A 24,987-nucleotide genomic window follows, 5' to 3' on the forward strand; every position below is an offset into this window, starting at 1 on the left:
CCCAATGTGTGTCCTCAAGCCTGGGCCTGGGCCCCCCAGCTGGCCCTGGCCAGCGCCCACACCCCAGCGGAGGAGAGTGAGGCCAACAGAGGGCTGGACGAGGCAGCAGCAGCCTGAGGGGAGGGTGGAGCAGGGGCAGGGCTGGAGCAGGCACACACCGGGGCCCCAGGGAGCTGGCTGCCCTGCGCTGACGGGACCTGGCTACAGAGGCCGAGCAGCTGCTCAGGGCCCGCCCACAGGCCTCACGGGAATCCTGAGAGAGGACCCGCCAGCAGTGGGTGAGGGTGCTGGAGGAGCAGGTGGGCAGGGCCCCGGGACCCTGGCGGGGCTGCAGGGGGGTGCTGGGTGCCCCGGCCTGAGGGCTCCAGACCACCTCTGGGGTCCCACATGCCCCTCACCACCCCCACCCCTCCCCGAGGGGCAGAGGGGACTCTGGGGCAGGTCACCACCCTCTCCACGCAGCCATCAGCCCCCATAAAGAGGGGAAAACAGTCCCTTGGCCAGAGGTCCCTGGGTGTGAAGCATCAGACAGCGCCTGGCGCACAGCAGTCACGGTCGGGGAGGCCCCTGCGCTGCCCCGAAGGGTCCAGGACAGGGAGCAGCAGCGCACACGTGGTCGGGTGGTACCACGCGGGCCAAGTTCAGCACACGTGTGCAGACGCACCGGCCAGCTGCCCGCACCCTGAGCTGCCAGGCACCTGGGAGCCGCCCCGCAAGGCCCTGGTTTCACAACTGAGGGAAAAGTGACTGCCTCGTGTCACCCCCAAGCTAGTGTCCCTGACCCTTCAAGCCTACTGCGCTTGCTCAGTTTGTTTATTCACCAAGGAGCATGACTCCCTGACCATCTGAGTGCACGTGTGGCCTGAGGGGAGGGCCACCCGCTGTGACTGTGCAGAGGCCTCGGTCCCCAGGGCCTGAGGGTGGGTGATGCTGACGAGAGGGGCCATGTGCCCTCTCTGGCTGCTGGTGTCTCCCTCCACCCCCTTCCTGGTCACGGAGCTGAGCCACAGGGCCAGCCCACCCAGCTGAGCTCCTGCCCCTTCCCCAGGTGGCCAGCACAAAGGAGCAGCTGGACCAGGAAGGGCGGCAGCGGCGACACGACCACCTCGGCCAGACCCTTCCAACCAAGAAGTGAGCCCTGCTACCAACACTCAGGCAGTCTGGCCGCCACAGCCCTGACCAGCGGGCAGCAGAGCCACTGCTGAGAAAGCCGACGCCCTGTGCTGCTCGGCGGCCAGCCTCGAGGGGCACCGGGCTGACGCAGCCACGGCCCAGAGCCCACCCCTCACCCTGCATGATCCCCTGCAAGCAGTGTCCCCCCCGACCCGGCCCCCGGGACTCGGCCTCTGGCTGGCCTGGACTGCGCTTCGGGACACTGCTCTGGGACACGCCCTCCACAGCTGCACTGAGGCCCCTCGCAGCCCGCAACGGGCCTGGCACGGCTTCGGACCCTGGTGGCCAGGCCCCGTCAGGCCGGCTTCCGCAGCCTCCAGCTGTATTCCGTGCCCTTAGCTCTGTAAACACGGGAAAACACGTGGAAACCATTTCCACCACTGGAGCCAAAAACATAATGTCCTGCAAGGCCCAGCCACCACACCCCCACGCCCAGAGGCTGCAGGACCTTCCGTATCCAGGAAGTGCAGGTCCGTCTCGGTGGCAGGTGGCTGGAAGTGACTCTGAATCAAGCCCCTGTGGCTCGCGGGCCGTGAGAGGCCCTGGGGGTGAAGTCAAGGTTGGCGGAGGAGCACCCGCCTTCCCAGCCCCTAAACGCTGGGAAGGTTCCTTGGGAATCCAGCCCCGGTCGCCGTGGAGACCACGGCAGCCAGGTTAGGCCTGCTGCCAGGCTCACCTGTTAGGCTTTCGCTCTTTTCCCCAAAATACCACCGGGCGGAGCCATGGGGCTCCTCTCCAACGGCCGTCCACGGGGCAGCGGTCACGGGGCACCCTGGGAGGGTGTTCACACTTCCACAGGGCAGCGGCCACGGGGCACCCTGGGAGGGTGTTCACACTTCCACAGGGCAGCGGCCACGGGGCACCCTGGGAGGGTGTTCACACTTCCACGGGGCAGCGGCCACGGGGCACCCTGGGAGGGTGTTCACACTTCCAAGGGGCAGTGGCCAGCCCAGGAAACCCCTGCATGCGTGGGTGCAGGTGCCCCCACGCTCTTCCTACTCCAGGAACCCGTCACACCCTGGAGCGCCCACAACAGTCACGGTAAGCGGGGGCCCCAGTGCGTGAAGATCCATCCAGCACTTGGGGTTGAACCTGGTGACGGAGCTTCCATTTGCTGTCAACTGTACAAAAGCGGAGGAGAAAGAGGCAGCCAGGCAGGCTGCATTCTGCCTGTCGACCCTGCCCCATCCCTGGTGGCCGTGTTGAAGAGATTCTGAAGTTCAGTCCGGCCCAGAGGGAGGAGCCTGGTGGCCTAGCAGCGGCTGCTCCGGGCAAGGAGGCCTTGACGGTGGTGTGCGAAGCCTGGTGTTGGCCGTGGCCGTGGCCAGTCAGAGCGGGTAGCAATCCAGCGGAGGACGGCAGGCCGGCCCTGGCTGGAGAGCACCGCACAGACGGGCAGGAAGGGCCCCGATGTAACAGACGCCACCCGGGGCCTGGCAACGCTGACCGGTCCCATCCCCTCCTCCCCCACCCCGCGGAGGAGGGACCTGGGGGCAGGGGGTGGGGGGTGACGGGTGGGAGAGGAACCGGAAGCTGGAGACTGGAGTCTGGGGAGCGGGTTTCCGTCCTGGCACCTCAGTTGTCACACCTCTGGGACTGACGCTCCCAGCAGAGGCGGGGCGGGGGAAGAGCACGCGGATGAGAGAGACACAGCGCTGATGAGAAAGGGGGGTCGGAGTGGTTTCTGGACATTGAAATCAGAGCCCCCCACCCCAGTCTGGCGCGATCCGGCCCCTCCTCACCCAGGCGGCCCCCAGGACACGTTCCATGCCTGTGAAGCCTCTACGATTTTTCTGTTTCAACCAAAGTTCAATCAATGTAGGCGGTACTATTTTTACTCCTTCAACATAAGGTTGAATACTTAGAAAAAAGGACTTTTTTAATGGAAATTGGTGTTCTCTTAAGCATTTCCAAGAGTGAGCACGTGTGAGATGCTGAGGTGTGGATGGCTGTGTCCCCTGAACCAGGGCCCCCGTCTCCGCCTCAGTGGCCCAGCTGCACCAAGGCCCAGCCGCTGGCCGTGTAGCGACCACACGGGGTGAGCCCATCAGAAGCTGACCCTCGCTGACCCTCCAGGCCCTGTGTCCTCTTGAGCTCACTCCCCGAGCTGGTGGGCTTTTTCCTGGGGCAGAGCATCCAGCTGCACCTCCAGGGAAGGGCCAGCTCTTCTGGGGAGAAGAGGGAGACTTGGGGGCAGCCAGCCTCTGGCATCAGCGGTCCTGCCCGGAGCGCCCCCACCCCAGCCCTGCAGGGACCAGCGGCCGGACTCCCCACCTTGGCCTGCGTGGAGTCCTGGGGCATCCCGAGGGGGGCCTCCGGGGCTCCCCATCTAAACTGCACACACACTCAGGCCCTAAATTAAAATGTCACAGGCCTTTTGGGAAGGCTCGGGTTTCCTGGCTGCAGAACCCGAGGCTGCTTGATAAAATGATTTGGGTTTGATAAATGTGGACTTTTTGTGGCAAAGACAAAGGCACCCTTGAGTCCAGAGGAGAACCTGAAACAGCACATTGCTGAAAAGGATTTCCTGATAATATTTTTAGCACCTGGAAAAAAATTTCTTTTTCTCATTTTTGCCTGTGGAGCTGTGGGTTTTTGGGGAGGAGGGGGTTTGCTGGTTTTTTTCCTAAATGCAACGCCCATCGTGGTGGGGCTTCTCCTTAACCCCGTCTTCCACACGGGACTGCAAGTGGCTGAGGGCAGGGCCGCAGAGGGTCAGCAGGCCTGAGCCTGGGACAGCGCGGCCTCGCTGGGGGTCGAGACCCCAGTCTGCCCGCAGCTGGCTCCCCAGCCAGACCCATTGGCTCTCGGGGAGCCGGGCCTCAGCCCCTCTCAAAGCCACAAGGGACTCTGTGGACGGGGACCCCCACCCTGCCCGAGAGACAGTCCCTCCCTGGATGCACCTGCTGAGCACCACTGCATGCCCGGACCAAGGGAGCGACAGCCCTGCCCCTACAGCCCCCCTGGGGAACCCCACTTAGCCTGAAGTGAGAGCCTAGGTCTCTGAGGCGTGTGAGGAGAGGTCAGTGGAGGCACCACCGCAGCCTGGGTGCCTACGAGAGGGGGAACATGCAGTGGGGGGGACAGGGAGTACCCCCTCTCCCCGCCCCACAGGAGGGGTCAGAGGGCAGCCTGGAGGCTCCCCGCCTCGGTGCAAGCAGGGAAGTTCTGTCCCCGAGCCCCTTGCCCTGTCAGGGTGGGGCCCCCTGCCCGCCCTCCGGGGGAGCAAACGAGGAAGCACTGCCCTGGGCCCCAAACCCACCCGCAGGGTAGAGAGCTGCCAGGTTCGCACAGAAAACGGACAGACTGCAAGGCCCATTCTCCCGGGCTCCCCCCAAGGTGACCAGCCTCCTGGCAGCTCTGCCCTCCGGGCTGCCCAGTGGGGGCCGGGTTCTGACCCTACCCAGACCCTCCTGTCCAAGGAGGGCGAGGCCACACCCCTCAACCAACCATGGCCGTGACCTCTGTGCTGCCCCTGGCTCCCTGCTCAGCAGCAGCAGCTGAGCCACTGGGTTGCCAAGAAGAGGCTCAAGCAAATTCCCACGCGTGCGCACGCGCGCGCGTGTGTATGTGTGTGTGTGTGATTTATGCATGTGTGAGCGAGTGCGTGAGCGACACAGTAGGTATGCCAGCTCCGCGAGTGTGTCTGCCCCGCGCGCTGGCCGCGTGGCCGAAGCGACCGCGGGTGTGTGGGATGAAGCCCCACCTCTGGGCCCCTGCTGAGAGCGTGTGAAACAGAACGGGGTCCCAGGGCAGACCCCACGATTGGATGTCGTCTGCGACCTTCTCCCTCCGAAAACAGGCGGCCTTGACCTCTCTCACCCTTCCTTTCTCAGAACCGCAGTTGTCCTGCAGGCCTGGGGGTCTCTGAGCCAGGCGTCTGGCCCCTCGCTGGCCCTCCCGAAGCTGAGCAGGGTGGGACCAGGGTGAGATTTAAAGGACCCTCACTGTCAGGGTGGCGCCCGTTCAGGGCCAGGCCTGCCAGTGGGAGCCCCTGAAAGTCTGGACGTAGACCTGACACCAACCTGAAGATCACAAGCAACGCACGCACGCACCAGGCACAGGACATGTGCACGCCTGCACGTCGGGTCGCACACGCCCTTCCGCTCTTTCTTTAAAATCTTTTTAAAATCGTGTTTCATGTTCTGTGCTCTGGCTCCAAAATGACACCTACCAACTGAGGACGTTTCAGGAAACACAGAAAAACACGAAGCTGGTGCAGGACCCCCGTGGAGCCGTTGTCACTGCCCACTCTCCCTGATGCTCCTCGAGGCGCCCTCGTCCTCAGGGCCAGGCCTGGCTTGTGGTCACCCGACACCAGAGAGGATGGGTGAGCAACTGAGGCCCAGGGTCAGGCTCTGCACTTGGCCTGGTACCCGAGGTGGCCCAGGGACAGGCCCCTGAGAGGGACAAACACCGAGTCTACTTCTGAGGGCAGCGGTCCCAGCGGCGGGAGAAGGGCTATGATGGCCACAGCCTGGAGACATGGCATCTGAACTTCAGGCACCCACATAGGGCATCTATCCGCCTGCCGCCAGGCGGATGCAAACCAGCCTTCCCGGAGGAGGAGTCAGCCCAGGATTCTCCTGGGTGAGGTTTCCTCAGGCCCCTGGACCCAGGTCCCCAGCACCACGTCCCCCAGTGTGGCCACGCGGAGTGAAAGCACTTAGTTTAGGGCCCCAAGTCGCCAGGACTGGGGTCCTCCACACAGAAAGCCCCAGCCTCGGGCTGAGAGGCCTCATGAGGCTGGCCTCTGGCCACTTCCAGAAGCCATCGCCCAGGCCCTGCTCTGGCAGGGTGGCCCCCACGACCACACCCCGGCAGGAGAGTGACCCAGTCCCCTGGCAAGGCAGGGCGGAAAGGAACCCACGAAGCCAACACCTCAGGCAGGCCTTAGGGTCTGTCCGGAAGTGCTTCGTGGCCAAGGCCCGCCTGCCGCTGGGGACCCGCGGGGGAGGAGGAGGCCGGCCCTGCCACAGGGAGCTCCGGCAAAGCGCAGGGGGGCAGCCCCCGGGGGCGCGGGGCGTTGGGCTGGGCCTCCTGCCCCGCCTGGCGCTTTAAGAGCCGCCTGATTTGCATGGCCCCGCCCCGGCCCCGCCCCGGCCCGAGTGACCGCCCGGCTGGATATTTAAACCGCGGGCCCAGGGGCGGGTCCGGCTCCAACGCGGTCCCGCCCGGCACTTTCCTCTGCAAGAGGCTACCCGAGCGCGCCCGGCGGATCCGTGCGGGACGCGGAGCCCAGAAACCGCGCGTCCGCGCTTCCCGCACACCGCCCGGCCCTGCGGGCCACTCCGCACCGCAGCCTCGCTCCTGCCCCGCGGTGACCGCAAAGCCTCGCTCCGTACCCGCTGCGTCCTCGCCTCGTCGCCTCTCCGCCCCCGCTCCGTCCAGCTCTGTCCCCGCTGCGTCCCGCTCCGTCCCGCTGTGTCCCAGCTGCGTCCCCACTCCGTCCCCGCCCGCCGATCCCAGGCGATGCCGCGCGGCGCCACCTGGGCGCTGCTCTTGGCCGCGGCCCTGGGGCTCGGGGCGCGCGGGGTGCGCGGCGCGGTGGCCCTCGAGGACTTCTACCCGTTCGGCGCGGAGCGCGGCGATGCCGTCACCCCCAAGCAGGACGACGGCGGCTCCGGACTGCGGCCGCTCTCCGTGCTCTTCCCGTTCTTCGGCGCGGAGCACTCCGGACTCTACGTGAGTAACCCGAGCCCGCGCGGGGCGCTGGGGAGGGCGTCGCGCCCCGGCCGCTGCCCGCCGGCCCGAGTGCCGCCGCCGCCAGCAACTTGGCACCGCGGCGGCCAGAGGTGGAATGAGGACAGCGCTTCCTCCCTCCGGCAGCCAAGGCCGGACAGCGGCCCGCGGGAGAGGCGGGCGGGGGTGGGGGTGCGAGCTGCAGCCGGGCCACCTTGGCGAGTGGAGCCGGGCGCGCCCGTCCCTGGCCCCTGCCCCTGCCTCTGCCTGAGGGCCTGGAGCTTGGGCAGCATGCACGGAGCACGTCCCAGGACGGTCCCAGCGCAGCGGGGGGAGCCGAGTCCTGTTCCTTCCCAGGCAGCAGTGTGACAGCAGCAGGGCTTCCCGGGTCCTGGGTTTCCGGGGTAGGGCACGGGCTCTTTCAGTTTCCCACTTGGCCTGCGAGGTCCCAGCCCTTCCCAGGGCCACAGGGCCCCGCCCCTGTCAGCACCTGAGGCTCCCTGCTGGGAGGCTCAGAGCTGGGCCTGCTTCTCTGTTGGGGGCAGTATGGGGCCTCCTTCTCCTGAGTCTGGGGCTGGCCACTCAGGCCCAGGCCTTTCCAATAGGACTCCCAGAGGGAGCTCTGTGGCCAGGGGCTCAAAAGAGCAGGAACAGCTCCGCTGATGGACAGCACCTGAGAGCCAGTTCTGTCCCCTCTGATCGCTCCCGCGGTGAGAGCGAATGAACTGCTGTGTCTCATTCCTGCATCGAGCATTACTGGGGGGGGGTGGACCCCACTGTCCCCCGAACGCCGTGGACCAGGCCGATAGGCTGTTAGCCCAGCACCGTCACCACCACCTGCCCCTCTGCCCTGCCGTCCCCTCCTCCATCAGCACCACCTTTCCACCCGCCGTGACCGTGGCGCCAGCATCCTTTGCTCCCACTCCCACTGCGACCCGTGTGCAGCCGAACTGGGGCCAGCCCTCTCTCTGTAGCCGGGACTCAGACAGATGGACAGGCCTGGCTTCTGGGAGTATGGGGTGGGGGACAGAGCTGAGCTCAGGGTCTTCACCTTAGAAATGGGATAACTCGCGCCGGCACCTCTAAACCGGGCGCCCTGCCAAATGCTCCTTGAGTGTCAGGGCCAGGCTCAACTCCCACTCAAAGTCACGGGGAAAAACAGTATTAAAAGGGTTCACCCTCTTAACAGCCTCACCAAAAACATCTCCCTCTGCCAAAGTAACTGGGAGAGATGGTTCTGAAGTGGCGAGCTCTGCTAGCAAAACAAACGGTCCATCCGAAACACACTCTGTGGCCCTAACTCAACATGTGTCTCCATAAGAGCTTTTTCCTGGAACAAAGGCATGTGACAAACAGCTGCCCGTGGCGACATAGCCCACTTTGCCTCCTCTTTGCTCGGTAGCAAAGAGTGGGGTTCCTGAGGGGCAGGCCAGGGCCACCATGCCTGGAATAACTTCGAGGGTGCTGTGGTCCAGGAGGGGGTGGGGGTTGGAGCTGAAGCCAAACAGAGAAGAGAGGGCATTTGTTCTGAAGCAAGTGGGTCAGACCAGGTGCCTCCCAGGCCACCTGGCCAAGAGGACACGTCCCTGCATGTCCCTGGGTCTGACCTTGCCCAGCGGGCACAGCATCAGCTGCCCAAGCCCAGATGCCTGCATCCAGCCGGTGCCCACCCCTGGCCCCTGCCCCTCAGCCCCAGTCCAGTGCTGGGCAAAGAGCAGTTTGTGGAGGGGCCTGGATGCGCTGACAGGAGCACGACGGCGAGGCCTCTGATGCCACCCGCATCCCCGGGACCCTGCGTCAGGTCAAGTGCGGGGCAGTCCCTTTCTAAAAAGCGCTACCATTTCGCTTCTCTCTTACCTACAGCAGCTGCATGTGCTGAGCCGTAAGGCTCTGGAAAGTGTTGGGAGTCCGTCTCACTGCTCAGGTTCTAAACACTCACCAGGCAGGTACTGCGCGTGGGTGTGGCGCGTGCCAGCAACCCTGCTGAGTGGGAGCCTTCCTGCGGGAGCTGGACAAGTCCACGGGTGGAGACGACAATGGTGCCGTGCCTGCAGGCCCGGCCAAGGTGCAGCGTCCACTCGGGGAGGGCGTGGGGACCGAGCAGCAGTGAGCCTGGCCGGTGGAGCCAGAAGCTCCTGTTTCCTCCCCGGCTGAAGCCCCAGCGCAGCTTCCACCTAGGCGGGGGCCGGCCCTGCCTAGCCAGCCTGTCCAAGGGGAGGGGCGGCCGAGGGGGCATTGCCAGTGGGCAGGGGACCCTGCTCTGCTTTCTGGCCTTGAGGCTGGGTGGTCTGGCCTGTGTCCCTGACCCCCTCGCCCCCACCACACCCCCAGCTCCTTTTGCTCCAGCCACACAGAACAGGCTAAACAGCCCCACCCCCAGCCCCGTCCTTGTGCTCCCCACCTGACCCCACCTCGGTCGCTCGGCTCTTTCCTTGTCTGGGGTCTGTCTCCTGCACGCGGACGTGTGCCCGGCGAGCCACAGCAGCAGGCAGCCCCAGGACACACGTGCATCTGCAGGGTCTGTGCACCCTGTCGGGGGGTGTGGGCGGCGCTGTGTGGGTCGTGCCTGCATCTGCCCGTGCGCCCGTTCTCAGCTTCGGCCACCGAGGGAAAGCCCAGGTGGGGTTACCCAAGGGCTGAACCCCAAGCTCCGCTGAGAGGAGTGCGGGCTCTTTGGAGATTCGCGGCTGCGGCAGGAAAAGAACCAAATGAGCTTGGGAAATTCTGTGCCGGCTCGTAGGAGAGTGCAGAGAACGCCTGGGGTGGGGCGGGAGGCCACAGGCCACCTGCAAGGGGCTCTCGCTGGTCAAACGGGAACAATTCAAGCCTTAAAGTAATGAGAGTGACAGATATGTATCCCCTAAGTAAATGCGGGACCAGGGAGGTCACGGCGCTGCCAGTAAACACACCACCAAGAGCCGTGGAGAGAGCGCTGCTGGGGCTGAGTGTCCCGCCCCCGGGGGATGGTGTGTTCACAGCAGGACCCGTCCTGGCTGGGGGCACGGACACGCCAACGTGCTCCTGGAATGTGCTCGCAAGCGGTGGGGGAAACAGCAGTGTGGAGAGAGAGGAGGAAGGCCGGGTCCTCGCGTTTGGTGAACCCGGATCAAAAGCCTGAGGAGTTCCTCGAACTTTTCTGTACGTTTCTGTCTAGACATCAAGTGGCTGCAGCGACTGCCTTCTGGTGGGCCCCCTAGTGCCCCAGGCAAGCCTTACCGGGAGGCCAGCCCGGCCAGCTGGGAAGGACTCGGGCGTCCCCACACCTCGGCTGTCGGGGGCTGGACGCAGCTGGAAGTGACCAGCTCCCCAAACTGTGCCTCCCAGACGCCTCAGCATTCACACGCCGTTGACTTAGTCACTGATTCACCCAGAACCTCATGGAGCCCTGGCTCTGAGTCAGGGAGCAGACACACGACAGCCGCGAGGTTTTATTTCTGCACTGAAGACATTTTTGTCCGTTTTGCGCGCGGTGCTCTCCCAGCCTCGGGAAGGTGCTGGCTCCTACGAGTAGCTCAGTAAGCGCCGGTTAAATACCCCCAGATCCCATCATCCAAAAGCAAGCTCTTGGGGCACTGTGGTGACATCCTTCCGGACGTGTCATTCGGGGCTGCCCTTTCAGACACGACCCCAGTTAGTGTATTTCTTTCAGTGTTGCGCCATGAGCGTCTTCCAGGGCCTTAAATCTGCTTTGAGAACATGCTTTTTGGTGACAGTATAATAGTCCACCCCACGGTTGTACCACAATTGTTTTGCCAGTCGCTGGGGCTCCACCCGTGGGTGGGTTCCGGGCGCCCCGCGGGCTCTGCACCCCGTCCTGACGCGCCTCGGAGCCTCCCACGTCTCTAGTTCTTCCCTTTCCTTGCGGTCAGTCCCCCAAGTGCGCCACCTGGGTCCCAAGGAACACGCTCTTCAGGGCCGTGTCCCTGCTGCCCTGCTGCCCGAGGGCGTCCTCATTGACGCCCCCGTTGGGGGAAGGCGGCCCCCCCACCTGGCGGGAAGTGACCTGGAGGCAGCCTCCAGCCCAGCGCCAGCAGCCACCAGCACCAGGTGCCTCCAGCATGCCATGCTCCAGGGTCCCCTGGGGGCAGGATGGAGAGGCCGCTGCCCCACAGGCCCTGGCCACAGGCGCTGCTTCTGGCCCGCCAGCTTCCAGGCCAGACAGGGCATCTTGTGGGCCAGGGGATGGTGGGGTGGGGGCAGCAGGCAGGCCCGAGGAGAGGACAGGCTGGCTCTGGGCCCCAGTGGACACCGCTCCAATGGACCTGTGACGGGGGCTGGAAGGGCTGCCCAGCTCCCCTGTCCTTGCGCCTCCTGTACGGGGTGGGGGTGGGGGTCCAGCCTCAGAGCCTCGACATCCAAAAAGTGGCTCCTTCCAGTGGGGCACGTCATCCATTGAAAAACCTGCTGTGTGCAAAGCGCAGCCCTGCTCCCAGCCCAGGGCTCAGCTCATGCAGGAGTCTGAGCTCCGGAGGCCGAGCTCAGAGCAGGATGAGTGGCGCGCAGGCCCCCAACCCTGAACCCCACCCCCAAGGCTGGGGCAGAGGCTGGTCCAGGGGGCCGCAGACACAGCCCCTCAGGCCCTCAATCACATTCTGCAGCAAATGTCTCCTGCCACCTACTCTGGGCAGAGGGGCCATCCGGCACAGGCAGCTCTGGGGACTGGCTGGGGATGGGGCTGGGGTCCCAGAGGGGTGACCACGGCTCAAGAGTGAGGCTGATGGGGGGGGGAGGCTGAAGCATGTGGGAGTGGGCGTTACCAGCCTGCACTTGGAAACTGCGTCCAGCTGTGGTGGCTGCAGGGTGACAGTGGATGGTGGCCAGGCTGTCAGGCTGGTGACAGCCCCAGATGGAGGCCCTGAACGTCCAGGCGATGTGGGACTGCGGCCCCCGGGCAGGCGTGTCCAGGGGCCTCCGAGGCGTCGAGACCTGGCCCTGAAGAGGCACCTGGCCAAAGGGTACCTGAGGTGAGGCCAGAGGGCGGGCACCAGGAGCTGCGGCCGTTCACGGGAGGAGGGGGGAGGGGTCTGAGGCCAGCAGGAAGGACAGGACAAGGAGGGACAGGTGCTTGGAAACACCCCCCCCCCCAGAGAGGCAGCCCCACAGGCCTGGGCTCAGGCTCAGCAGGAGACGAGAGGGCAGCCACGGGGAGGCCCTGGGCAGCAGGCGGCAGAAGTACAGGCCCAGGGCCTGCAGCCCAGGAACGCCGGCCCCCGCACCGCCCTCGGGGAAGCCCTGCCCTGCCGCCCAGCTGCCCCCAGCTGCCCCTGGCCTTGGCTGCCTCCCCGGCCCTCCGGGTCCTCCTGCAGCCACACGTGCTGTTCCCGGAGGCCTGCCCCGCACACGGGGTGCTCAGCCAAGGGCCCGGGCCGCCTCCCTGCCAGGCTGGGCGGACAGCAAGCTCTGGATATCCAGGACTCCACCTTGCCCGTGGGCCCGGGGCCTGCCCACAGCTGCCCATGAGCAGGACCCCAGCCCCCGCCTGCTCATGGACGGCACCCTTATTACCCAGAAAGCTGCCAGGAAATAAAAGACATGCCTACGTTTTTCAAAACAAGCTTATAAAAGGCCTCCGGGCTTTATTGTTTTATTCTGGCAGAGAAATCAAAGCAGGAACCAAGGACCCGCCCTTTCTGATCTGCTGTTCGCAGAGCTGGGGTGCTGTGGCCGCAGGGTCCGTGGCTCCCCTCCAGGCCTGCTACCAGGCCCAGAGCCCCTCGCCCAGCAAGGGTGGCACTAGCCAGCTCTCAAGCTGCCCGGCTCAGGGACCAGCCAGACACGCGTCCCAGTCTTTCAGCTGGCAGCGGCCTCCGAAAGACTTCAGGACATGTCCGCCCCTTCCTGATTTTATCCAAGACGGAAATGCCACCAGCGCTGTTCCCTGCGCTTCCCCGGCCCAGGGGAGGGCCTGCCCGTCCCGTAGCAGAGGCCTGGGCGCCGCCCCACCGCCAGCGCCTCCTCCCACGGCCCTGAGGGCTGCCTTCCTGCCGCGTGAGGTCTCAGGGCCTCCCCAAGGGACCAGCCAGGAGTGATGACCAGCGACTCCCCCACAAGATCAACAGCCTGCTCAGAGGCTGCGGGGAGGGTGAACCTGCCGGCCCCTCCCCGCCCGCCATGAGCTCAGCTCTGTCCACACAGACTTCCCTTCCCTGGGTATCCTGTGTTTCTCAGCCAGGTGCTTGGACCCCGGGGGCGGCCCCTACTGTGGGAGAGCAGAGCAAAGCCCGAGCTGCCCCCAGGTCCGTGGGCGCGGGGAGCCCTGGGCGTCAGGATCTGCGGGGAGGGGCTGGTGGGCTACGGGACACGAGCCGAGGGCCCTGCGGACTGGCTCCAGGCACGTCCTCCTCCCACCCTACCCCTGGATCTCCCTGCGTCTCCCTGCGTTTCTGCCAGCGCCCTGACCCCTGGGCTGGGCAGGTCCACCTGGCCTCAGGCCCTTAGGGGCAGCAGGTGTGGGGTAGCACATTCCGGGCCCTGGACCCCAGCAGGCAGCCAGGTCTCAGTCAGGTTTCTGAGATGCCGGCTGCTAAAGAACGTGCTGGCACCGGACAGGAGCCGGGTCTGAGCCCTTCTCCTGCCTTCCGCGTTTCACAAAGTGCTCGTGCGGGTCGATGACAGATAAGGATAAAACTGGTGCTCTGTCGGGGGGGCAGCATTTGCCAGGCCCTGAAGGGGGAGGGGGACCCCAGTGTGGGGAGGAGAGGGCGGCCGCACCCCAGCTCCCTGCCCTGAGTCCGCCGCACCCTCCCCACCCCCGGGAGCCCAGGTGTTCTCGTCTGGATCAAGGAAGGCCAAGGAATTCCCGTCCAGGTGAGCGCGCCTGCCAGCCACCCGCTCGCAGCCCTCCCGCCATGGTCCAGCCCTGCTGTGCCCTGGCAGGGGAACAGGGCTGGTTTGTTCTCCCTCCTTCCTGGCCGCTGGGCCTGGGCCCACGCCCGGGGGAAGGGCAGCAGCAGCCAGGGTGGGGGCCGAGAGGAGAGCTGGCCGGAGGCCTCTGCACACACCACAGGCACCTGAAGCCCCGCTTCGAAGGCAGGAAGGAAAGTCAGCAGCGCATCTGCAGAGCCAGCCGGAGGGAGGGCAGCCCGCAGAGGGAGAGGGTGGGCAGGGGGCGCCCCCACAAGTGGCCTGAAGCCCCAGCCTCCTGCCCCTCCCATCCCACTGCGACGTCTCCCCCTGACTCTTGTTCTAAACACGTGCAGAAAAGGACCCCAACGTAAATGCACAGAGAAGAGCAAATATAATGCCAGCCCCGTGGACAGCCCGTGCTGGGGTCCCGGCCCTGGCCGCCCCCCGCGGCTCCAGCAAAGCCGCCTGCAGCTTCCCCGACACCTGCCTTCCCTGCCCCACACTGGGTTCGCCACCCGTGTTCTGGGGGCATCTCTGTCCAGTGTCGTCACCGGATGATCCCAGAATCGCGTCCCAGCTGGTGATCTGTCTCACTGAAGGGACCTTCGGGGTCTCCCTGCTTGCAGGCCTTTCTCAGCGGTGCCGTCGATGGACCTTCTAGAACACGCGTCCCGGTGCACGGGCGCCCAGGGTGCGGGGTGCACGCATCGCCGTGGGGCCCCTGCCTGCGGCGCACCAGCTACCAAGGCCAGGCGCTCCCGCTGCGCCACACGCTGGCGCGGGCTGCGTTGACCTTGTTTGGCGGATCTTTCTCTTCCGAGGCTGAGCTCACTCAGGCGGGATTCCCGTTTGTGGCCCCGTGAGGTCTTCCGCTCTTTTCTGCTGAGCTGGCCTTTCTCCGCGCTTCTCTGGCGCCTTTGGGTGACCGGACGGCCTGATCTTAGGGAAGCAAACGTGCCCACCTTGTTCTCATGGTCCCGGGTGCCCGCGCCAAGTGCAGCGGGGCTCGGCGGGGCCACCGCAACCCGTCTTGCTGTGGAGCCCGGGCCTCCTGCCCCCGCCCCCCCCCACCCCCCGGGCTGGTCGCCATCCCTCAGGAGGGCTCCGTGTCCGTCCGAGCATCCATCCTGGGGCAACAAATCTTCCATCTCGTTCTTTTCCGGAGAATCTTGGTTTTCCTTGGCTTTGCATTTTCACGTTCTGTGTAGACTTGGCTGCTCAGGTTACACACACACACACACACACACACACACACACCCTCTGCTGGGATTCCCACCGAGGACGGAGGAGCGCACAGCTCCACGCGAGAGCTGACACTGTTGCCTCACGGACTCAGGCGACCCGGGCACGCGGCCCACTTCTGTGCCCACCCAGGCGGTCTTTGGCACCCCCGCTATCTCAGAGCTGACGGTCCTGAGGTCCTGGCACCTCTGTTCTAGGGAAACGCTCTTTCTTCGCTTCGTTCCTAACAAGCCGACTCGCAGGCGGGTCCTCGCAGTTCCTGATCTCTAGGGAGCGGCCAGACCGCACCGCCCTGACGTCCCCACATCGCCTGGGACTTGTCCACGCTCGGCCTCCACTTCACGGGCAGCTGACGGCAGCTGTGTCTCCCCTCTGGGCATCTGACTCTGACTCAGGCGGGGCGTGCGAGGCTGGCCGGACCCAGCATCCAGCAGACGCGGGGTCAGCAGGACCTCGTCTTGTTCTGCCCCAGAAAGAAAGTGCTCCACGTTTCAGATTAAACACAGAGTTCCTTCTGGTCCGTTTCAGGACAGCCCTGTCTCGGAGAGGGCGCCACCCGCCCTGCCCTTCCTGGTCTCGTATTCTGGGACTTGCAACACATGCGGATGTCGGCTCTTATTCAACACACCTCGGTACCTATTTAGCTGATGTGTATGATTTTCACCTTTGACGCGTTAAGCTGGTCGCTTAAATGAGTCAAATTAACCGGTTTTCTAATGTGAAGCCTCGCTTGTATCCCTAGCAGGAGTCCCGCTTGGTAGGGAGTAATCCCTTGTACAACGTGGATGTTGCTGCATTTGGGCTGCTAAGAGTGTCTAAAGACTCTGGCAGCTGTTCTACGCGACATCGGCCTGTCAGCGTCCCTCGGGGACCGGCCCTGCTCAGTTTCCGGGGCGAGGCCCTGCCAGCCGCATCACGTGAGTCCTGCTCTCGAGAAGAGCTCCTGGGTTCTGATGCTCAGCGGAGCTCACGGTGGTCCGGCTGGACCTGCAGTTTTCTCAGTGGGAAGTTTTGAATGTGAATTAATTCATGACCTTGTAAAACATAGCCTTTCTATTTCTCACATTTGGTAAGTTGTGCTTTTCTAGGAAACATCTGTTTTACAAAAGCCTTCAAGGTTAGGTCTGCAATGTGAGGGCGCCCCCTGCCCCCAAGCCAGTGTTAGCCTGGCACTGACGGGCGGACACTGGCAGAGGAGGCTCTCAGGTCAGAAACTGTGGCACAGCAAGAGGAGCAGCATGTGTCCCTGGCTCTCTAAGCCCCATGGGGCCACACGGCGTGGCCCAGGCAGGTGGGACCCAGGCAGGGTTTGCGTCCCAGCCAGCACACCCTGGGCTTGGGGCGTCACCTCCCCTCTGGCCACCTGCCTCTGTTCCTAAGGGAGAAAACCCTTTGTCCCTCGAGGCAAATGCAAGCCTGAGACCCCGCCCAGGTCGGCAGAGTGCAGAGGCTCCCAGGGCCCCTGCAGGGCCCCCACCCCCGCAACTTCTCGGCCAAGCTCAGACTTTCACGAGTCTGCCATTCCGTCAGCCACTCTGACTAATCGACCCACGGAAGCCAGGCACCACACTGAACAAGGCTGCACCCACAGAGCTCCAGGCAGCAGATGAGGCTCTGCCCAGGGTCGCAGGTGCAGCCAGCTATGCCCGAGGCCAGGCCGCCATCCCTCAGGACTCACGAGAGGGCTCAGCCCTCCCGCCACCCCTGGATGCTCCCAGTACTTACAGAGGCGGCTTCTCTTAGGGTAACCCGCTCGTGCTTCCCCCGAACCTTCTCCCGTTCACACTGCAATCTGGGGGCCCAGGACACCCCCCAGGTTGTGATGGTTGACCCCCAGCCCCTGTGGAGAGATGCTGTGGGATCACTCTCTCCACATGCAAAAAACACATGACCGGAGGGGACACAGCACGCCCCAGTGTCGGATCCCTTGAGCCCGACTTGCGTGGCCACTCGCTGCCGGGCTAAGGTCTGAGGGTCCTGTCCCTGAGCACTTGCCGCCTCGGCCACCACACGTGACACACACGAGGCCGAGGGTGAACTCGTGTCTGTGAGACAGAAGCAAGGCCCAGCCGTCCGGTGTCTGCCGGCTGGGCGGTTGGGTGCCCTGGGCATCGGGCCCAGTGGGACCGTGTGGCGTCGTCAGGGCTCAGGGTCAGGGATGCAGACCCAGCGCAGAGCAGGGGCAGCCGCCGCCGACTCCGCTGCCCGCGTGGTGCACTCCCTCCTGGGCCGCGGGCGGGCGCCCGTCCTGGTAACAGGACCCCCCCCCCCTGCTCTCGCGGGACGCAGGCCAAGGCCACAGGTGGCTTTGCCCCATTTACACGCGTCATTACACCCCCACGGGGACTGTGGACCACCACGGGTGACGGCGAGCAGTGTCCTCAGCCAAGAGACGCCCAGGGAGTGACGTTGGCGTCCCCAGGCCTCAGGCAGGCAGCCGGGGTCTCCCTCCAGGCTGGGCGCCACTGCTGCCGTGGGGAAGGAAGCACCACGGCTCCAGGTCCAGGCGGGTCCCAATTTTCAGGGTAGGTCCATGGAGCCCTGTATCTGCCCCTCCCTCTGCTCCCGGCCACCACCCAGAAGCAGCCAAACCCTCTCTGGGCCACCTTCGGGGAGCAGACGCCAGGCCAAGGCATGAGGACCAGGGCAGGCAGGCGGCAGAGGAGGAGCCTGGGGGAGGCGCTGTGGAGCCGGGTGCCACTCAGGGTCCCAGATGCCCGTGAGACAGGGCGGGGGTGGGGGGCAGTGTTAGTCAGACACCTGACCGTAACTGCTGCAGGTTGGTCTTCAAGACGGCACACTAATGGCCAGGGATAGCCAGTGGCAGTGCCAGTGCGGTGGCAGTGCAGTGGCCCAGCGGGCGGCCAGGCTGGAAAGGCAGCAGTGTGGTGGAGAAGGGTCAGCAGCAGTGAGTGACGGGCCGGCTTCTGTGTGGACAGGCCTGGCGCGGGGCACCGGCTTTCGCGGCCCTGACATTGTTTCTGTGTGCATGGTGGTGGCTGCGTGTCCATCTCTGGCTTGAGGAGGGACACAGGGGCATCTTCGTTACCCCACCTCCCTGGGCACTTGCCCCAGTGACCCAGACCTCACAGTGGGCACACTAACGGGCCCCAGGGCGGGGTCTTTGGTCAGCCAGGCTGTGCTCTGCCAGGGCGCAGCCCCGCTGGAGGGGGCGCCTTGGGCTCTTGCCGCAGAGGCCAGGTGGAGAGGGCCTGCGACTCACTCCTCGGCTCTGAGCAGCCGTGCACTCTGTTCCCGTCCAGTGCAGCCCCCACCCCCTCCGGCCGTCTGAGTACCACCCAGGAGCTCAGAGTGTTGTTTGCACTTTTGAAAGGGTGGAAAGGAGTTCCCGTTGTGGCTCAGTGGTTAACGAATCCAACTAGGAACCATGAGCTTGTGGGTTTGATCCCTGGGCTTGCTCAGTGGGTTGAGGATCTGGCGTTGCTGTAAGCTGTGGTGTAGGTTGCAGATGAGGCTCGGATCCCGCGTTGCTGTGGCTCTTGGTGTAGACTGGTGGCCACAGCTCTGATTCGACCCCTAGCCTGGGAACCTCCATATGCTGCAGGAGCGGCCCTAGAAAAGGCAAAAGACCAAAAAAAAAGGGTAGAACAACAAAAAAAGGAAGAATATACAATCGAGACCACATGTGGTCCATGGGCCAAAAGTATTTACTGTCCAGCCCTTCACACAACAGCCTGCAGACCCTCGACCCCACCACTGGCAGTCACCGAAGTCAGCAAACCTTGGTCCTGAAGCGCCCGCCCCCAGGCCCACCATGCTGACCAGCCCTTCGCAGCGGCGTCAGGCTTGGCACTGGGGCTGGGCAGCTGCTGCCCCCCAGTGGACACTACCGGGGTGGGGCTCAGCGGGACAGTCAGCAAATCAGGCAGGACGTTCTGTGACAGGTCCTACTAAGCCAGAGGCTGCGCTCAGTGCTGGGGGGCATGGGGGGAATGAGACCAGGCCCCCCCAGGGGGCAGCTGCCGCTCCCTCATGTAAAACCTTCCCCATTGGCCTCCCACCCAGATGGGCCCTTGCTTGTTAGCGGTCAAGTTCAAGTCGACCCACCCCAGGTCAGGTAGTCACAGGCCCCCATGGGTCACACTCCTGGAGAGACAAAGGGAGCGCTAACTTTTCAGCAGGTGTCACCAGGCCTGCCTCGGGCAGGGGCACTGCTGGACAAGGACGTGCCTCTTGCTCTGACTCCTCTGTGCAGCAGGGGACCTGCGATGCCCTCGGGTCCCAACGTGCAGGCCCTGAAAGGAGAGCCCAGACACCTGCCCCACGGCCCAAATCCACCCCCAGGGTCCCTTAAGCAGCCGTTCCCACTGCAAACCGGTCTAAATCGCAGTGGTCGAATTTGGCTTCTCTTCCTCAGCTGGGGTCCCACAGCAGCCGGGACCCCGTTCTCCATCCCCGGGAGAGCACAGGAGGTGGCGGGCACAGGCGGAGGGGAGCCAGCCCCTCCTCAGCCCCCGACCCCGCCCCCAGTCCCCCGCCCCGTCCCCGCCCCCGTCCCCGCCCCCAGTCCCCTGGCCCCAGTCCCCGCCTGCCTTCCCTCGCCTTCCCTGCTCTTCTTTCACTTACTATGCATATAAGTTCCACCTATAATTTTCCACAATAGCTCATTGCTTTTTAGGGCTGAGTAATATTCCATCATCTGACTGTCACAGTTTCTTCTTCCAGTCACCTACTGAAAGACATCTTTGTTGCTTCCAGGTTTGGGCCATGATGAGCGAAGCGGCTATAAACACCCGTGCACATGTTTTTGCGTGGTCGTGAGTTTTCAGCTCCTTTGGCTAAATACGCAGGAGCACGATTGCTGGGTCACGTGATCAGAGCATGTTTAGTTTGACAAGAAAATGCCAAGCAGTCTTCCCCGGCGGCTGCACCAGGGTGCCGGCCCGCCAGCAGCGAATGAAAGTTCTCGCAGCTCCGCGCGCTCAGCGGGCGTTCGGTGTCCGCGGTCCGGACTCTGGCGCCCTCAGTAGGCGCCCGGTGGTATCTCGTTCCTGCTTGAAGTCGCGTTTCCCGGGTGAGGGAGGGTGCCGACCTTCTCACCTGCTTATTTGCCATCTGTGTGTTTCTTTGCGAGACATTTGTTAAGGCCTTTGGCCCAATTTTCAATCAGGTCGGTTGTTTTCTTGCTGCTGAGCTTTAAGAGCTCTCTGTCCATTTCGAAAAACAGTCTGTGTCATGTTTACGCATGTTTTCTCCCAGTCAGGGGCTTTTCTTCTCGTTCTCTTGATACTCTCTGTCACAGAGGAGGAATCTTTATCTCTTCTTCTTGCCGCCTCCCGGAACTTGCAGTAGACGCCGGGAGGGATGAGCGAAGGGGGACCCTCGCCTTGGAGCTTATCTTAGTGGGAAAGCATCGTTTCTTGGCACTAAGGCTGGCGTCAGTGGTGGGTCTTCTGTCGATACCCTATCGAGTTCAGGAAGCCCCCCTCTGTTCCGAGTTACGCGAGGTCTTTGTCGCGACGGAGTGCAGGATTTTGCCCGCTGCTTTTTATGCATCTGTCGACGTAATCATGGCATTTTTCTTTTTTAGCCTCTCCACCTGGTGGATTACCTCGGTTGTTTTGTTTTTTGTCTTTTGTCTTTTTTTTTAAAGCCACACCCATGGCGTTTGGAGGTTCCCAGGCTAGGGGTCGAATCGGCACTGTAGCCGCCGGCCTACGCTAGAGCCACAGTAATGCGGGATCCAAGCCATGTCTGCAACCTACACTGCAGCTCATGGCAACGCTGGATCCTTAACCCACGGAGCGAGGCCAGGGATTGAACCTGTGTCCTCATGGTTCCTAGTCGGATTCGTTTCCACTGCGCCATGACGGGAACGCCTCAGTTGTAGTTTTTTTAAGCGGCTTTTTAAGATCACACCTGAGGCATATGGGGTACCCCAGCCGGGTTACTTCACTGTCTGTGTCTGAGAGTCCCACTAGCTGGTGTTTCTCTTAACTCTGCTTATTCTCGCAAGCAGTGTCTCCCTTCTGCTCCTCATTGTCTTTGTGCCCCAGTTTTGTGCTGGAACAAATACCAGAACAACCTGAGGCCCAAGACAAAGCCATCTTCCTCCAGAGAAGGTTCTTCCTGGCTCCTGCCTGGAACCTGGGGATGTTTCCTGCCAGGAGCCACCTCGCCCTAGGCTCTGGCTCGAAGCGCCTGGTCTGCTCAGGTGGCGTGGATGGCCAGACAAGGACCGTCCACCTCGGGGCCACCCTAGTCGTGAGGGGCCTCAGCTGTCCCAACCTCAAGGGAGGGCCTCAGGCTCCCGCGCCGCAAGCGGCTCTGAGGTCCTGCACTGACCTCCTTCCCCCCACGAGGCTGCAGGGGCTGCGGGGCTGTTTTGGGGGTGTTGCTTCTCCACCTGCAGGTGTGCTCGCTCAGGGAAAAGGAGCCTTGGGCGCTGGGCTCCCGTCTCGTGTCCTCCGAGATCTGGAATTGAAACTCATCCCTTGTTCACTCCTCGGTGCCTTTAAGAAGAGAGGCGTGCGAGTCCGCCTTCCCTGGTGTAGACTGCAGAGCCTGCGGGGAAGGCCAGGGCCGTTTCTAAAAGGGCAGTCTGACCCCAGCCTTCCCAGGGCGGATGCCGGCTGTCTAGAGCTGACTCGGAGTGTTAACCCACTCGGCCCTGCCCGGCACGCCCTGAGGCCAGAACGAGTGTTCACCCCTCTCCGGGGGAAAAGCCAGAGCACAGAGAGGCGACAGCCGACTCGCCTGGTGGTGGCACAGCTAGCGAGAGGCAGGGTCAGCGCTGGAACCGCTTGTGTCTCTCGGCAGACGCGGCTCCACCCCTGTGTTCAGAACCTCCTGGGGCTCTCACTGCCTGAGCCCTGAGCACAGACTCCCAGTGCCTGGAGGCCCTGCGGCCTCCCCCCGTCCCCACCCATCCCACCTGCCCACGGAGCTTGCGTCCTGCTCACCCTTCCCCTGGTTCAGAGGCTGAGGCGCCGCCCCCCACCTCCCCAGGCCCCTGACGGGAGGGGGACTGAGGAGCCGGGGCCCCTGGGCAGGTCTGAGCACCCCACCTGCCCAAAGCCAGGGCCCCCCCGGGGCTCCCCCGGCCCACACTGGCAGCCCCATGTGCCAGAGCTGTGCCCTGAGCCACAGCCTCCCCAGGAGGGCGGCGAAGCGTGGCCCGGGCCGGGCAGGCGCTGGCGCCGAGGCTGGGCGGGTCCCCACCTGCCCTCTCCGGCTCTTCCGCCCGACAGGTGAACAACAACGGGGTCATCTCCTTCCTGAAGGAGGTCTCGCAGTTCACTCCCGCGGCCTTTCCCGTCGCCAGGGACCGCTGCGTGGTGGCGGCCTTCTGGGCGGACGTGGACAATCGGCGGGCAGGGGACGTGTACTACCGGGAGGCCACCGACGCGGCCACGCTGCGCAGAGCCACGGGCGACATCAGGCGCTACTTCCCTGAGCTCCCAGGCTTCTCGGCCACCTGGGTCTTCATAGCCACCTGGCACCGCGTCACCTTCTACGGAGGCAGCTCCTCCTCCCCCGTGAGTGTCCGTGCCCCAGCCCACCTGGGGCCCCGGGGCTCCCTCCAGGGCCCTCACCTTGCTGGGAGGGCCAGACGGGACCCCTGGTCCAAGCCCGAGAGGGGAAGCTGGGCTGAGGGACGGCAGGTGCTCGCCCAAGGTCACAGGGCCAAGGTCACAGGGCCAGGCTGGAGGAGGATGGAGCCAGACCTGCCCTGGCCCTGCTGGAGGCCACCGCATCCAGGGCAACGCCAGGTGCCCCCGATACAGCAGTTCACACTCGGGGGGCTCAGGCAGCCTGTGTTAGAAGGACTGGAACAGCTCGGTCCTTAAAGGTTAAAGGAACGTTCACTCCATCAAACACCTCCTTCCTTGACGCCACTGAGCCACCACACGACCCGGTGAGGACAGCAGCTGCCCCTCGGCAGTGGACGTGGGACGGATGGCCCCGCGGCTGCGACCGCCCAGGACGAGGGCGGCTCTCCCGGGAAGAGGCAGTGGGGAGCAGGAGGCCTTTGGGGACCTTCGCCCATACATTTGATAAACATGCATTCGGGGGCGCATCCGGGGCAGGCAGTGTTCTGGGTTCCGGGGAGGCAGCCCTGGAAAGAGAACACAGGACGAGTCTCCCCCGTGGGGCTCGCACTAGCTGAGGTGACACCAACAACCACGCCAGCAGGGCACGGCTCTGCCCGATGCTGTGCCAGGCAGAGGGGGCTGAGCTGGAGGACCTGGAAGGCTCAGGGCAACGACCGGGGGCGCTTGTGACAATGCTGGGCTGAGGGGACAGAGAAGCCAACAGGGGCGTTGCACCGATTGGGGGTGGGGACAGCGAGGCTTGTACCCAAAGTCAAGGAGGTGCAGGGGACAGGCTTGGTCCCGGCTGGGCTGAGGCAGTGCCTGGAGTCCCCAGGTAACGGGGACTCAGGTAGATGGTACAGGCGGGAGAGGCAGGGATGGCGGAGAGAGGGACGTAGGGATAGAGGTGCCCGCAGACCCTCCCGGGGCCAAGAGGAAAAGAGAAGCAGGCCAGCTGGGCAGGTGCATTGTGCGTGACACGCTCCCGGTTGGGGTTTTTTAAGGAGTGTGACAGTGACTCAGGATGGGCTTTTTCTGTAAACTTCACTACAAACAAATTTCACCCGCGTGAACCTGTTCACGCACAGCCTGCTGACGCTCCCCAAGTCTGGGTTTCTTACCACCCATCTGTAAGAAAAATGTCTTAATGACAAAAATTTGAGAAAAGAATCTACGACTGCACACCAGGAGGTGACTCCCAGTCCCTCGTGCCTGTCGTGCCCTGCCCACCCTCGAAAATAAACAGGACCGCCCAGAACACGCTGCTTTGTCGGAGTTTCTCCCACTCAGCCGTCCAGTGGGCACTGTCTTCACTCTCGCATGTTCTTCTACATCTTTCTTTTTTTTTTTTTTTTTTTTGGCTTTTTGGCTTTTTAGGGCCACACCCACGGCATATGGAGGTCCCCAGGCTAGGGGTCTAATCGGAGCTGTCGCCACCAGCCTACACCACAGCCACAGCGATGTGGGATCTGAGCCGCGTCTTCGACCTACACCCCAGCTCACAGCAACACCGGATCCTGTACCCACGGAGAGAGGCCAGGGGTCGAACCCGCAACCTCATGGTTCCCAGTCGGATTCGTTAACCACGGGACCACAACGGGACCTCCTCAACATCATTTTAAAGACGATGCGGGCGCCTCTGCAGCGCCACTTTCCCCGTTTCCTCTCCGCCCGGAGGAAGCTGATGGAGGGTCCTTAGTGCCCCCTCCTCTTTTCAAACCGGAGATGTCAGTTCCAAAATGACTGTCCTGTGACACAGGGGACCAGAATCTGAGTTTGGGTGGGAGCAGCTCTCTAAGCTGGACCCATGGAGCCCTCCTCCGGGCGTGCCCTCAGAGCTGGATGACCAAGGGGAGTGGCGGTGAAGCTTGGCCACATCCTCAGCCTCCCAAACGTCTGGGCCCCGGCCGCGGGCACGACGCAGCCTGGCCTTGCTGACCCCAGGCTGTCCTCCCTAGGGGCTGCCCGCAGCGCGCTCCTGCCTCCACAGTCTAGCACCCACGCTTGCCCTCCTGAAGGGGGCGCTGTGCCCTGCTGTCGCCTTCCATCTGTGGAAGAGGGTGGGCCCAGCACCTGCAGTCCGCCAAGGCTGCCGCTCCAGTGGCCGTCTGCCTTTTATGTCCATGCGTGTGCAAATCCCCAATTTCACTGCTGTTCAGCGTCGCCACGTGCCCCAAGAGCATTTCTTAAACAGCCTCACCCTTTGCCCAGTCGGAGACAGCCCCTCTTGTGTACACACTGCCCACTGCCACATTCACGGAGGAGAACGCCACGAAAGCCAAAAAAATCAGTGGTGAAGAACGGCTTCTCCTTGTCTCCCCCTCGGCATCCCTTTCCCTTCTTACATTCTTGCCCATTTCACACGAGGGCCAAGGAAGGCCTAACCCTCTGTGCCCCGCAAGGGACAGCGCCTGCTCCTGGCATCCGCTCGCCCCCACGCCCCCGTGTTTCCCTCACTCCCAGGCAACAGAGTACTGGGGGCCAGGCG

At 63.9% G+C, this 24,987-nt stretch overlaps 2 protein-coding genes across 5 annotated transcripts in view; both read left to right on the forward strand.

The window, feature by feature from the left end:
* The window catches only part of CROCC2 (ciliary rootlet coiled-coil, rootletin family member 2), a 68,620-nt gene extending 65,558 nt beyond the window's left edge, over positions 1–3,062 (forward strand). For 3 of the 4 annotated variants that reach the window (XM_021075704.1, XM_021075706.1, XM_021075705.1), the window contains one exon: positions 1,049–3,062. In XM_021075704.1, the coding sequence (XP_020931363.1) occupies positions 1,049–1,135 (87 nt within the window). In that variant the 3' untranslated portion in view covers positions 1,136–3,062. The remainder of the gene's footprint in view (positions 1–1,048) is intronic. The other variant, XR_002339298.1, reaches the window with a different exon arrangement.
* The window catches only part of SNED1 (sushi, nidogen and EGF like domains 1), a 60,079-nt gene continuing 41,395 nt past the window's right edge, over positions 6,304–24,987 (forward strand). Inside the window, 2 exon segments of the mRNA XM_003133813.5 lie at positions 6,304–6,858; positions 22,155–22,442. Of these exon segments, the coding sequence (XP_003133861.3) occupies positions 6,646–6,858; positions 22,155–22,442 (501 nt within the window). The 5' untranslated portion in view covers positions 6,304–6,645.

The sequence above is a fragment of the Sus scrofa genome, chromosome 15 (genome assembly GCF_000003025.6).
Source record: "Sus scrofa isolate TJ Tabasco breed Duroc chromosome 15, Sscrofa11.1, whole genome shotgun sequence".
Lineage (NCBI taxonomy): Eukaryota > Metazoa > Chordata > Mammalia > Artiodactyla > Suidae > Sus > Sus scrofa.